Below are 12,918 nucleotides of genomic sequence, written 5' to 3'. Positions count from 1 at the left end.
ACTTCCGACGGCGCAGGCGCAGCACAGGGAGCCCAGTCGAGCACATTGGCCGACTGGGTGGTTGAGGTGTCCGACCGCTTCTGGGCTCAATCCGCATTTATGGAGCGCCTGCTGCACGCTTGTGCCCGCGTGCAGGGAGGAGGCAGCGGGTGAGAGTCGTCCGCCGCTTTCCACCCTCGGAACTTTGGTATCCCCGTCCTAGAAAGAGGGGGGTACTCCCAGTAATTATCTCCTAGGGTTGTCGTGAGAATTGCTGTTGTTGTTAGTTTCTGTGGCGTCCACTCTGACTCATGGCGAGCGTATGTGTGCAGAGAAGAGCTGCCCCCGTATATTTTCTTGCCTGTAATCTTTTATGGAGGCGAGTTGCCAGGCGTATCTTCCGCGGTGCCACTGGGTGGGGTCAAACTATCAATCTTTAGTAGTCCAGCGCAAACCCTTTGTGTCACCCAGTGATTTCGTATTGAAGGTTAAAGGGAAATAATACACGGTGGTGAACAACACTGCTTGGGACACAGTAAGTGCACAATTAACGTTAGAGCAAAACATCTAGTCCTCAGTCCCCGGGAACTCATCGTCTAGGGCAAGAACTTTAAATCACAAAGCATGTGACTACTGTGTCACAGTTGTGTTAAGGGGAAGGGAGAGCGGTTGGGGACAGCATCACTGAGCAGGTAACTAAACAGAGGACTAATGAGATTGTGCAGTGGGAACAGGGAGAGCCTGTGAAGGACCCATGCCTGAGGGTCCGGGACTTCTGAGAAACAAGGCTTCTGTGGGGAGAGTTGGGGGTGGGGAGCAGAATGGGACTGCAGAGGCCAGCAGCCTCAACTGGCAGATTAGTGGGTTTGTGAGAAAAGCCTTGATTTTGTCTACCTGTGAATTCCACTGTCCACCTCTTCTCCAGTGTTGGAATTTGTTCTGGTGCCCCGGGATCAGACTATGCCCTCTTCCCTCAGGCCCAGTAAACCTGAAGACAGGTGTGTCTACGTGCTTTGGTGTTGAAGGAGTGCGGGGCCTTGGAACCATTTGCACATGGCTAGTAAGCACTTGGCTGCTAACTGAAAGGTAGGTAGTTTGAACCCACCCAGTGGCTCAGTGGGAGAAAGGCTTGGCGATTTTTTCCCATAGATTACAGCCCAGGAAATCCTATGGGGCAGTTCTACTCTGTTATATGGGGGCGCTATCAGTCAAAAATTGACTCCACAGCCCCCAACAACAACAGTGGGGGTAGTACTGATTAGTTAGTAGATAAGAACTATTTTAGGTGAAGGGAAGGACAATATTCAGTACACGGAAGGTCAGCTCAAATGGACTGGACCAAAAGCAAAGAAGTTTCCGGGATAAACTGAATGCTTCAAAGGTCAGCGAAGCAAGGGTGGGGGTTTGAGGACTATGGCTTAAGGGGACTTCTAAGTCAATTGGCAAAATAATACTATTATGAAAACATTCTGCATCCCACTTTGAAATGTGGTGTCTGGGGTCTTAAATGCTAACAAACGGCCATCTAAGATGCATCAATGGGTCTCAACCCACCTGGATCAAAGGAGAATGAAGAACAAGAACACCTAGGTCACAGGACAACTATGAGCCCAAGAGACAGAAAGGGCCACATGAACCAGAGTCTTACATCATCCTGAGACTAGAAGAACTAGATGGTGCCCGACCACAACTGATGACTGCCCTGACAGGGAGCACAACAGAGAACCCCTGAGGGAGTGGGAGATCAGTGGGATGCAGACCCCAAATTCTCATAAAAAGACCAGACTTAATGGCCTGACTGAGACTAGAGGAATCCTGGCGGTCATGGTCCCCAAACCTTCTGTTGGCCCAGGACAGGAACCATTCCCAAAGACAACTCATCAGACATGGAAGGGACTGGACAATGGGTTGGAAAGAGATGCTAATGAAGAGTGAGCTACTTGTATCAGGTGGACACTTGAGACTGTGTTGGCATCTCCTGTCTGGAGAGGAGATAGGAGGGTAGAGAGGGTTAGAAACTGGCAAAAATTGTCACAAAAGGATAGACTGGAAGGGCTGACTCATTAGGGGGAGAGTAAGTGGGAGTATGGAGTAAGGTGTATATAAGCTTATATGTGACAGACTTGATTTGTAAACATTCACTTAAAGCTCAATAAAAATTATTAAAAACAAAAAAAACAGTGGGAGTAGCGATAGCTTTCTGTCATCAGATGGACCTAGAACTTACTTTGTAGAGTTGGTCTGAGTGTTAAGTGAGGAGAGATGTGTCTAGCTCCTGGCACAGTGCCTGGCCATTATGGGCAGTCAATAACTGTTAAAGGCCTAACTTTTCCAAAGCCACTTGGAAATTGTCCTTCAGCTATTCACACAGGTTGAGTTCAATTTTATTAAAGAACTTGACAGGCCTGGCCCTGTGCTAGATGCTGAAGACATGTAACCAAGTAACTAAAAGCCAGGGCTGGTTTTCTCGGACTCTCAGAGCCCACTGAAAATTTATGCCAGCTGAGAAAAGACTGTTGGCCGCTTTAATTTTATCAGTAACGTTAATTGTTGTTGTTAGTTGCCGTGAGGTAGATTCCGACTCATGGCAACTGTTTGTGTGTCAGAGTAGAACTGCTCCATACCATTTTTGAGGCTGTGACATTTTGGAAGTAGATTGCCAGGCCTGTCTACTGAGGCACCTCTGGGTGGGTTCGAACTGCCAACCTTTTGGCTGGTAGTTGAATGCTTAACTGTGCCACTTAGCTGCCTGAGTTAACTAGTATTGGGAAAATTTTGGTTGCTATAAACAAGGTGACTTGTTTAATCTCTTCAAAATTAAAACACTTCTAGGGAAAAAAAATTATTCTCGACCAGAATGTAGGATGCCTGCTTTTTGGCTGTAGCTTTGTCAAGCCCTGCCCCTCTTGGGTGTCAGGACCTCATCTCTACAAATGAGTGGGTTGAACAAATTGGGCCCCTCTGAGCTGGTGACCTGCTGATCTATGGAATGCCAACCTGTGTGGTTCTTTGTTTTCTCAACAGGTACTTGAAGCTGGTGTGCACATCCCTTCAGGGTCAGAGGTTCCACACTGCTGTGAGCCGCCCCAAGGGCCGGACAGGCGCCGAGCACCTTTGGCTGATACGGCACTTGAAGGACCCGTTTGTGAAGGCGGCAAAGGTGGAGAGTTACCGGTGTCGGAGCGCCTTCAAGCTCCTGGAGGTAGATGAGAGGCACCGGATACTGCGGCCTGGCCTCCGGGTGCTGGACTGTGGGGCGGCGCCTGGGGCCTGGAGTCAGGTGGCTGTGCAGAGCGTCAATGCCGCAGGCACAGGTGGGCCTCTGAGGGCTGGGAGGCTAAGCAGGTGCCAGCAAGCCACCCTCCCCCCTTCCTCACAGTGGGGCCAGTGAGCCACTTTCTGATAGCACGTGCTTTGGAACTGGTAGCCTAGTAATGATAATGATAAAAACAGGGCACAAATGACAAGGTACAAAGGTGCAGTGAAAACGAGCATCAACTCAAATCATGCCACCCAGATGTCATTGTTGCTGTCAAGTAGATTCCGTGGCCACCCTCTGTGTGCAGAGTAGAACTGTTCCGTAGGGTTTTCAAGGCTGTGACCTGGAAAGGAAGGTGACCAGACCTGTCTCCTGCATTGATTCAGGGTGGGTTCGAACCACCTACCTTTTAGCTGGTGGTCAAGCACTTAATTGTTTGCACCACCCAGGGACTCCACGCCTGGATATAACAACATTTTCATCTTGGTTTGCATCTTCCCAGAATTTGTTTTTACGTAAAAAAAGCCCAGTTGCCATCGAGTTGATTCAGACTCATGGCGACCCCATGTGTGTTAGAGTAGACCTGTGCTCCATATGGTTTTCAATGGCTCATTTTTCAAGAGTAGAATTGTGCTCCATACGGTTTTCAGTGGCTGATTTTTCAAAAGTAGATCACCAGGCTTTCCTTCTGAGGTGCTTCTGGGTGGACTAGAACCTCCAGCTTTTTGGTTAGCAGCTGAACATGTTAACCATTTTGTTACCCAGGGACTCCTTTGTATATATATCTACATATATATATATAGAGCGGAAACCATCGTGGCGTAGTGGTTAAGTGCTATGGCTGCTAACCAAAGGGTCGGCGGTTCGAATCTGCCAGGCGCTCCTTGGAAACTCTATGGGGCAGTTCTACTCTGTCCTATAGGGTTGCTATGAGTCGGAATTGACTTGATGGCACTGGGTTTGGTTTTTTGGTTTATATATACAGGCTTTATTATATCTTAAAAAATGATATTGTACTTGTTATTTGGAGCCTGGTCTTTTCACTTCACAAGTCATCTTTACATGGCAGAACAACTAAGTCAACCCCGGGTGTTTCTACCTCCTGTTCCTGAAATCCCCACAGAGGTCTCAAGGGGCTGCCTACCTCGAGGATCTCAGGGGGTTCATGACTAGGCTCTGGGTTCTCTACTGTGGTCATCCTGAGGGGTCAGCCTTTATCTGCTTTATGTTTTAGGGTTTTGACTGAGATGTTCTATGTAAAAAGGTTCCTCTGATTAAAAAACAGATAAAGCAACCATCCGTATCAGTTAGAAAATGGTGTCCTCACTGTAAACAGCTGCATAGTGTTCCACGTAGTGGTTGTGCTGTAGGCTTTCTGACCAGCGCCCTCGTTTGGGGCACCCAGACTGCTTTGCGGTGCATTGCTAGCATACATGCTGCTGCTCCTTAACATTCATATTTGCTGCTATAGAGTTTGAGGGCGCCTGCAGGCCCTGGTGTTTAAACCGTGTGTAGCGGTTCACAAAGGTCTCTCCCACACACCTGGAACACCCTATGGGGTAGTTCTACTTTGCACACATGGGGTCACCATGAATCAGAATCTACTCGACAGCAACTAACAACAACACACATTAGAGCAGGACCTATGTGCCCATTTCCTAATGAGAAAGTTGAGGTTCAGAGTTCAGTGACTTGTGCGAGTACAGAGCTGGGGATGCTGGACCCTGGCTCATGCACCAGCCTCACAGATGACAGGTGTGTGGTGAACTCACTGACTCTGCTGCTGCCCTTGGGTGGCCATGCCTGTGGCTGGGAAGCCTCCCAGGGCTTTAGAACAGCCCCTGCCCCCTTTTTTGAGCTCAGTAAAAATTTGGCGAATAAATGAATGACTTTGTGTCAGAAACTTTAGTTCCTTTTCCCACCACTGAGCCTATCCGCAGACCTAACAACCAAAGTCAGTAGTTCCTGTTCCCATAGTTGTTCTTCAGAAGCAGAAAAATGGCCCTGTTTAAGATATAGGGAGAAGTGGCAGTAGCAAAGTATGTGGGTAATCTGACTTTGGTTTCTTTTCCTCCCAGGAGTTGCAAAAATGCAACCAAAGCCATTTGCCTTTAGTGGCAACTTCTAGGTTGCAGTAGATGGGATGTTAAGGGAAAGAAAGTTCCAGTGAGGAAAACGACATGGTAGGTGTGCCACTTTCTAGAGATGAAGCATAAGGGTGTTTACCTTTGAGAAATGAGGTACTCTTCAAAATACCTGGACTTCCAATCTTTAGATAGCACAGCTCTCTTATGGAGCAGAATGAACTAACAAACTGTGACTGTACCCTTAAAAAATGAGTTATCCACAGAGCCAGTGGCCCTGATCAGTGCCGGGTGTGACACAGACATGGTGCAGGGTGGGGATTTGTGGAGGCTGAGGAGAGCTGTTGAGGAGGGCGGGGAGTCCCATGAAACAAGAGGATCTTTTTTATAACTGGCATTACTGAAATATGGGCTGGATGTTGATTTTTGTACCTTATTTTGTACCTGTCCATTTTCCTATCTGTTTGTTTCTAATAGTTTATATAGTGAAAGAAATTGGATTAAGTTGCAGAATGGATTTACTGATTTAGTCCAGAGATACTTTCTATTACAGTGATTGGCTTTCTCTAGGAGCCCTGGTGGTGCAGTGGTTAAGTGCTTGACAGCTATTCGAAAGGTTGGTAGTTTGAACCCACCAGCTGCTCTGAGGGAGAAAGATGTGTCGGTCTGTTTCCATAAAGATTGCAGCCTTGGAAACCCTATGGGGGCAGTTCTATTCTGTCCTATAGGGTCACTAGGAGTTGGAATGGACTAGATGGCAATGGATTTTATGGGTATCACTTTCTATTTTAGTTTATCAAAAAGCTAAAAATCAGTGATAAGAAGCCTTTCACAGAGAGGCCTCGAGTTCTGAGATGATGGAAGAGTTGGAGTCAGAAGGCCTGGGTGGAGCCCTGGGCTGGCCTGTCACTCTGTGACTCTGGGAAGAATGCTTGTCCTCTCTGGGCCTCAGTTTCTCAGATGTGACACCCCGGCTGTTTCTTCACAGGGTATGTAGAAAATAGGAAAAGGCCTTCTGTCAGCAGGTGTGCACATTAGCGCCTTTCATTGGTCCTGTTATATCTATGTGACCGTTTTATTGTATGTATTCTGGAAAGATTCAGGGTGTAAACAGTGCATTCACCGTTTCTTCCTTAGATCCCAGCTCTCCTGTCGGCTTTGTGCTTGGGGTAGACCTTCTTCACATATTCCCCCTGGAAGGAGCCACTTTTTTGTGCCCTGCTGATGTGACTGACCCGAGAACCTTCCAGAGAATCCGAGAACTGCTTCCTGGACACAGGGCAGATGTGATTCTGAGTGACATGGCCCCCAATGCCACAGGGATCCGGGACCTCGATCACAACAGGCTCATCAGCCTCTGCTGGTCCCTTCTGGACTTAGCACAACACATCTTGCACCCAGGGGGGACATTCCTGTGTAAAATCTGGACTGGAAGTCAAACTCATCGACTGCAGAAGAGACTGACACAAGAATTCCAGAGCATGAGGACCATAAAACCCAATGCCAGCAGGAAGGAGTCTTCAGAGGTGTACCTCTTGGCCACGCAGTACCGGAGAGGGAAAGAGTCTGTGGAGGAGTGAGAGTCCTGCCGGTCAGTTCCCTCATGGTGACTCTGACTCACAGTAACCCCACATATATTAGAGTAGAACTGTGCTCCATAGGATTTTCAGTGGCTGTTTTTTGGGAAGTAAATTGTCAGGCCTTTCTTCCGAGGTTCCTCTGGGTGGACTTGAACCTCCAGCCTTTCAGTTAGCAGCTGAGCATGTTCCCTGTTTGCACCACCCAGGCACTCCCTCATGGCGGTTAGGTTCTTTTAAACTGCCAGCGTAGCAAATTGCTGCTGGGAGGGTGAAGCAGTTGTCTGGGAGGTACAGCAGGATAAATGGAAAGCTTTTTTAACCAAAAAGAGATGGCAAAACTATATTCAATAGCCACAGTATATGACTAAAAACAGCGTCCTGGGTCATAATTTGTGAAGAGAAAATTATGAGCAAAAGATAGGTGAAGAGAGAAGAATGATAAGAGAGCGACTGAGGGAAAGATAAAAAAGAACAATTCACTGAGGCAGAGATGCACACACCTCTATGTAGCTTCCCTGCCTTAAGGACTGAACAGCCTACAGGGAAGCAGGTTTCCACCCTTGCTCTAAAGAGAACAATGCACAGGTTGTTATCTTGGCTACACAGTGTAATGTAGAAAAGTCTGAAATTTCAACCTGGGGATGAATTTCCGTCTCTCTGGTGGATAATCTGAAAATGCATCCATTCTTCAAGCAGAACGAGTTCCCAGAGCAATTAGGGAAGACATTTGGTATGTATTTATGCATGGGGTGGGTATGCCTTGGCTTCTGCTGGAAATCTATATTGGTGTAATCCTGCAGGCGCCAAAGACCATAAAAGTAATTGCCAAAGCAAGCAGTGATGTGGTGTGTTCATTTATTTTATTTTACTCTTCCAGGAACTTGATGCATATCTATAAGAGAATATACATGGATTATTTTAAGGGATTTCCATGCTTTAGTTTTTTAAAAACTGGTTTCTTAAAAGCCATTTCCTGGAGGTGTGCTCATCCCTCAAGTAGAAGTCATTGACTGTATTGAAGATTAAATCCCAGGGACCAGCAAGGAGAAGAATAGATACCCAGGAGTCCCCATCAGGGCCCTGGGGCCTGGTCCAGCTCTCCGAAGGAAGCGGCAGGCCAAGTTTTTAAAATTTGATTGCAATCAGTTAAGTCCAGAGGACCCAGTGTCCTACCTCCAGCACACCCTTCCCCCAACCTCTTTCCTTCTGGAGGCACACAAACTTGGAAGGCTTTTGTCTTCTGGAAAATCGATGCAGCCCGTTGTGAACAGCACTTTAGAGAAAAGTCTGGGACAGGGCAGTGGAGGAAAAAAAAAAAAAAAAGGAGGAGAGGCTGAAAATTTATGAACAAGCCAGACAAACTGTCCTCCGGGAAGGGCTCTATGTTAATAAAAACACAAAGTTGCTGTAATTCAGGGAGCGATGGGATAATGCTATGAGCCAGTACAGAATCGAGGGTCAGCGCCGGCGCTGAACAGGGGGTTGGCTGTTGGGGTTTGTCTTTTTCACCCCCTTATTACATGCTGCACTCTGGAAGAAGAGGAGGATTAGACAAGGTCCCTGCGCTCCAGGAGCCTACAGGGCACTGGGAAGATGGATAGCCTAGGAAGCATATCTAGTTTGTATTTCCCAGGCGGTCCAGAGAAAAGGAAAAGACCTATTAACTCAAATACTGATTCAAGTATCGTAGTAACAAAATCTTTGCTAGAACCAACAGGGCAAAAAAGTTTGGCCCTAGGAGGCCACCGGTGGCGCTGCTACTCCACACATTACAGTACTAGGCGCTGTGCCTCCGCTGAAGCCCACCGTGCGGTGGGTGGGTGGGTGGCTGGGAGGCACTCCGATATTCCAGTGTCCCTTCTTCGGCTCTGAGCCCTCTCCGGGAGGGGTCTCGGAGCGGCGGGCGGCACCCGGTGCAGCCGCAGGAGGTCAGAAGCCGCCGAGCGCGGTGCTCCTGGCTGCCCGGGGCGCGTCCCGTCGCGTCTCGCGAGAACCGGCCGCACCTCTCGCGAGACGCGGGCCCGGCCGGAGGAGGGAGATCCGAGCGGCGGCGGCGGCGGCGTGAGGCGGCTCAGGTGAGGGCTAAGCGTGGGGCGCGGTGCTGAGCCGGGCCGCCCCTCTCGGTCCCTGCCGCGCGATCGCCGCCCGGACCCCGCTCCCTGTGACCCCGGGTGCTCCTACTGCGGCCGCCTGTGGAGGTCCGAGCCGGCCCTCGTCTTCCCTTGCCCTGGGCCAGGACCCCCCTCTTTGAGGACTCGGTGCTCCCGGCCCTGCCCTCGTCTGTGGAGGTCCGACCTCGGTCCTGCCCCGCGGAGTCCAGCCAGGCCCTGCCCCTCCTCGCCCCGGGGTGCGGCTCCGCCCCCCTCTAGATCCCTCTCTCCCGCGGGGTCGGGCTTTTCCCTTTCCTTCTCCTCACCTTCCTTCCATCTAGCAGGGTCTCTGCCGTCCCCCGTCACCCCACGTTCTCTCGCCACTGACCCCTAGCATCCCCTGGCCGCTCCTCGTCCTTGTTTCGGCTTCAGACTTTGTGGTCAGTTCCTCACGCCCCCTGCTTGGCTGCTGGACCTAAGAGAGCCGCTGGGACTGAGCAGCTGGTCAGCAGAGCCAAGCGGGGGACCGTGAGGGCCAGAGGGAGGGCTTCCTGGCCGGTGTTGGGGATGCCAGTCCTTAGGAAGCTCGGGGCCTCAGGGACAGTCCAGTAAAGAGGGATGCTCTTCCCTGAGGGCCGCTCTCTGGCGGTGACTGCACCTTCACCTCCAGTTCTCCATCTGAGGAAAGCATGGCAGTTGCATTGCTTCCGTTGTCAGAGATGGGTCACATCACTCCTAGCTGGTAGAAAAGTACCAATTCCGGTTGCTGTCAAGTCGACTCCAACTCATGGTGACCCCACGTGTGTCAGAGTAGAACTGTGCTCTGTAGGGTTTTCAGTGGCTGATTTTTTGGAAGCAGATCACCAGGCATTTCTTCTGACATGCCTCTGGGTGCACTTGAATCTCTGATCTTTACATTAGCAGCCTAGGGTGTTAACCATTCGCACCACCCAGGGACTGCAGCTAGTAGGGACTTGTGTCTCATATGTAGTATGCATTTGGAGAAAGCAGAAAAAGCCCGTGGCCAACTTGTTAGTTGCTGTGGAGTCCATTCAGTCTCGCTGATCCCACCTGTGCAGAGAACTGCTCTGTAGGGTTTTCTAGGCTATAACCTTTTGAAAGCAGATCGCCAGACCTGTCTTCTGAGGCACTTCTGGGTGGGTTCAAACCACCAACTTTTCAGCTAGTGGAGTGCTTAACCCTTTGCACTACACAGGGACTCCTGCCGACTTAGACTAGTGTAATGGGTGGTGACTTGCTATGTGAAGTAGTGTTGTGGGATGGTGAGGGTCCATGTAATTTCTGTAGGCTTCGATAGCTGTCCGTTTTGATGAGGGCAGTTGAGAGTGTGCTCTTGACTTCCAGCTCAAGGGTTCTGCTGGGAACAGTTCAGGCTCAGGGGTTAGGAGGCTGGAAGGTTCCAGTTTCTTGGACAAGGAGGATAGCGTTTTCTAGGTAGTTGATATAGCTGTTCTTTTCATTCTAGTGTATTCCATATGTCAGTTCTTTTAAGAGATGGCATTCCAAGAAGAGGAATATTAGCTGAGTTTTTCATCATGGCATGAAAAAGCATGGCTCTGGCCTAATCTTGTCAAATGGAAGGATTTGGGCTTCTCAGAGGTGCCCTGCTGCCTTCCGCCCTTTAGGCCTTTGTCTGTGAGGCCCACAGCGGTGGGAGTGCTCATTCAGTTTTCTCCAGCCATTTTGACTTCACAGTGTGACAGACAGGTGGGAGAGAGCAGCTACCTTTCACAGGGGTGGACTCAACGGCCTGAGAAGACAAGGACTCCACTTGTACAAGGCCCAGCTTCCTGTTAAATGGGGAATTCAGAGTTGGACCTAAGATTCTTCACTTTCTTTCTTTTTTGGGAGTTGAGGGCAGGAGGTGTTTTTCAATCTAACGCTTAAGGGGAATAAGAGAGGGAGCAGGCTGTTGTCCTAAGGGGGACACGGTGTTGGTTGTAGGCATTCCTCACCTTCTGCCAGGTGTGAGGCCGTGAGCACAGATTGCTGTTGTTTCTCCACCCCACCACATACTGGCTCGTGGACACACATGGCCTTTGGAGCCAGACACATCTGGGCTCCAATCTCAGTTTATAACTTTTTGAAGCCTCGGTGTCATTATTTCCAGAATGTGTGTAAAAAGACCAAATTCATCAGCCTATGGTAAAGATCACGATGTCCTAAGTAAAATCAAGTTGTCTGTGATCTTCTTAACAGCTTTACAAAGTTGGTTTCATTATCTTAAGTTTATAGATGAGGAAACTGAGGCTCAAGAAGTCTGGGTGCTAAGTAAATGTCTGATACTTTCCTTTTTGGTACCCACGAAAATAGCACTAAGACTCGCTAGTGTCGTTTTTAATATATAATGACAATTAGGGTTGCTGTGGTTGGTCACCATCGCTATGAGTTGGAATCGACTTGATGGCAACGGGTTTGGTTTTTTGTTTGTTTTGTAGTTGCTGTCATCTGTGTCGCCATTGTTCTTGTTCTACTAGGAGGGGGTCTAGCACTCTAGCAGTCAGTTGGCTCAGTGGCTGAGGTTTGATGCTGTGTTGCCTTTTTGCATAGTCTTTTCATGTCTTCATTTCTTTTCTGGTAATGTTGGTCTCTCGACTCCCAGTTAACTTCCTAAGAACTTGGTTGTGGACAATGGAGCATTTTAAGGGCCTTAAGAGTTTTGGAGTCCCTGGGTAGTGCAGATAGAGGGAGGCTTCAAGTCCAGTGGTGCCTTGGAAGAAAGGCCTGGTGGTCTACATCCAAAAAACCAGGCATCGAAAACCCTATGGAACTCAGTTCTACTCTGACACACATGGGGTGGCTGTAAGTTGGAGTCAACTTTAGGTAACTAGTTTTTTTTTGTTTTTTGTTTTAAAGAGAACTTTAGGAGCCCTGGTAGTACAGTGGTTAAGAGCTTGGCTGCTAACCAAAAGGTCAGCACTTTTTATCCACCAACCACTGCATGGAAACCCGATGGGGCAGTTCTACTCTGTCCTATAGGGTTGCTATGAGTCAGAATCAACTTGATGGCAATGGCTTTGGTTTTGTTTTTTTTCGGGAAAGGAGGACTACCCAAAGGCACCCTCTAACTGTGGCAGATGACAGAGCTGATGGCTTCTGGAAGAACTTCCAGTAACCTCTCTTTTGTCTCCCTCCAGAAGGAAGGTAGCAATGGAAGACCTGGGGGAAAACACCACTGTTCTGTCCTCCCTGAGATCGTTGAACAACTTCATTTCTCAGCGAGTGGAGGGTGGGCCTGGACTGGATGTCTGCACCTCTGTGCCAGGCTCTCTGCAGATGCAGTACCAGCAGAGCATGCAGGTAAGGGGCCTGGGTGGCCTGGGCTTGGGGAGGGCCTGCTCACGTCCCCGAGTGTTCAGGCAGGTCATTGTCTTCTTGAAACCGTGAGGCCCTCTGGCAGTCTTCTAGATCCCAACCTGGTTTTGGGGAGATAGCTAGATTTCCAACATGGGTGTTCCCAGTTTGAGGAGATGGCTGGATTTCCAACGTGGATGGTCCTGGTTTTGGGGAGATGGCCAGATCGCCAACCTGGGCATTCCTGGTTTGGTGATATGGCCGGGCCTCCAGAGTGGGCATTCCTAGTTTTAGGGAGATAGCCAGGTCTCTAGTGTGGGCATCCCTAGTTTTGGGGAGAAGGCCAGAGTCTAGGATCTGGCCCTGAATGGGAGGAGGCTCTCTGTCCCCAGCTCAATCCTGCACACACACGAACTCACACCCAGTAGCCGTAGGACTAGAAAGCCACCTTATTTATGAAACTGAAGGAAAAAAACCACACTGCCTGGGAGCATGGCTGCTGAGGCCTCTAGCCAGCATGCTGACCCTCAGGAGGGCTGTGCTGTGACCCCAGGTCATTTGGTCAGCCTGGCAGGGGCACTAAGGCCATGAGCTGAGGTAGTGGGCATTTC

General features: G+C 49.4%; 2 protein-coding genes across 4 annotated transcripts in view; both read left to right on the top strand.

The window, feature by feature from the left end:
• The first annotated feature begins 36 nt into the window (after window positions 1-36).
• On the top strand, window positions 37-7,728 carry MRM2 (mitochondrial rRNA methyltransferase 2). The gene is made up of 3 exons (XM_049903238.1): window positions 37-149; window positions 3,004-3,293; window positions 6,460-7,728. Exons 1-3 carry the CDS (start codon window positions 100-102, stop codon window positions 6,900-6,902), a joined length of 783 nt encoding a protein of 260 aa, XP_049759195.1. The 5' UTR covers window positions 37-99; the 3' UTR covers window positions 6,903-7,728.
• Window positions 7,729-8,902: 1,174 nt separating this feature from the next.
• MAD1L1 (mitotic arrest deficient 1 like 1) overlaps window positions 8,903-12,918 on the top strand; it is a 448,177-nt gene continuing 444,161 nt past the window's right edge. Inside the window, exons 1-2 of one of the 3 annotated variants that reach the window (XM_049904706.1) lie at window positions 8,903-8,977; window positions 12,151-12,313. In XM_049904706.1, coding sequence (XP_049760663.1) covers window positions 12,164-12,313 — 150 coding nt within the window. In that variant the 5' untranslated portion in view covers window positions 8,903-8,977; window positions 12,151-12,163. Of the gene's footprint in view, window positions 8,978-12,150; window positions 12,314-12,918 lie in introns of those variants that run through there. The other 2 variants (XM_049904707.1, XM_049904708.1) reach the window with 2 other exon arrangements.

Source organism: Elephas maximus, chromosome 12 (assembly GCF_024166365.1).
Source record: "Elephas maximus indicus isolate mEleMax1 chromosome 12, mEleMax1 primary haplotype, whole genome shotgun sequence".
NCBI lineage: Eukaryota > Metazoa > Chordata > Mammalia > Proboscidea > Elephantidae > Elephas > Elephas maximus.
This window is presented reverse-complemented; position numbering and strand designations above follow the sequence as displayed.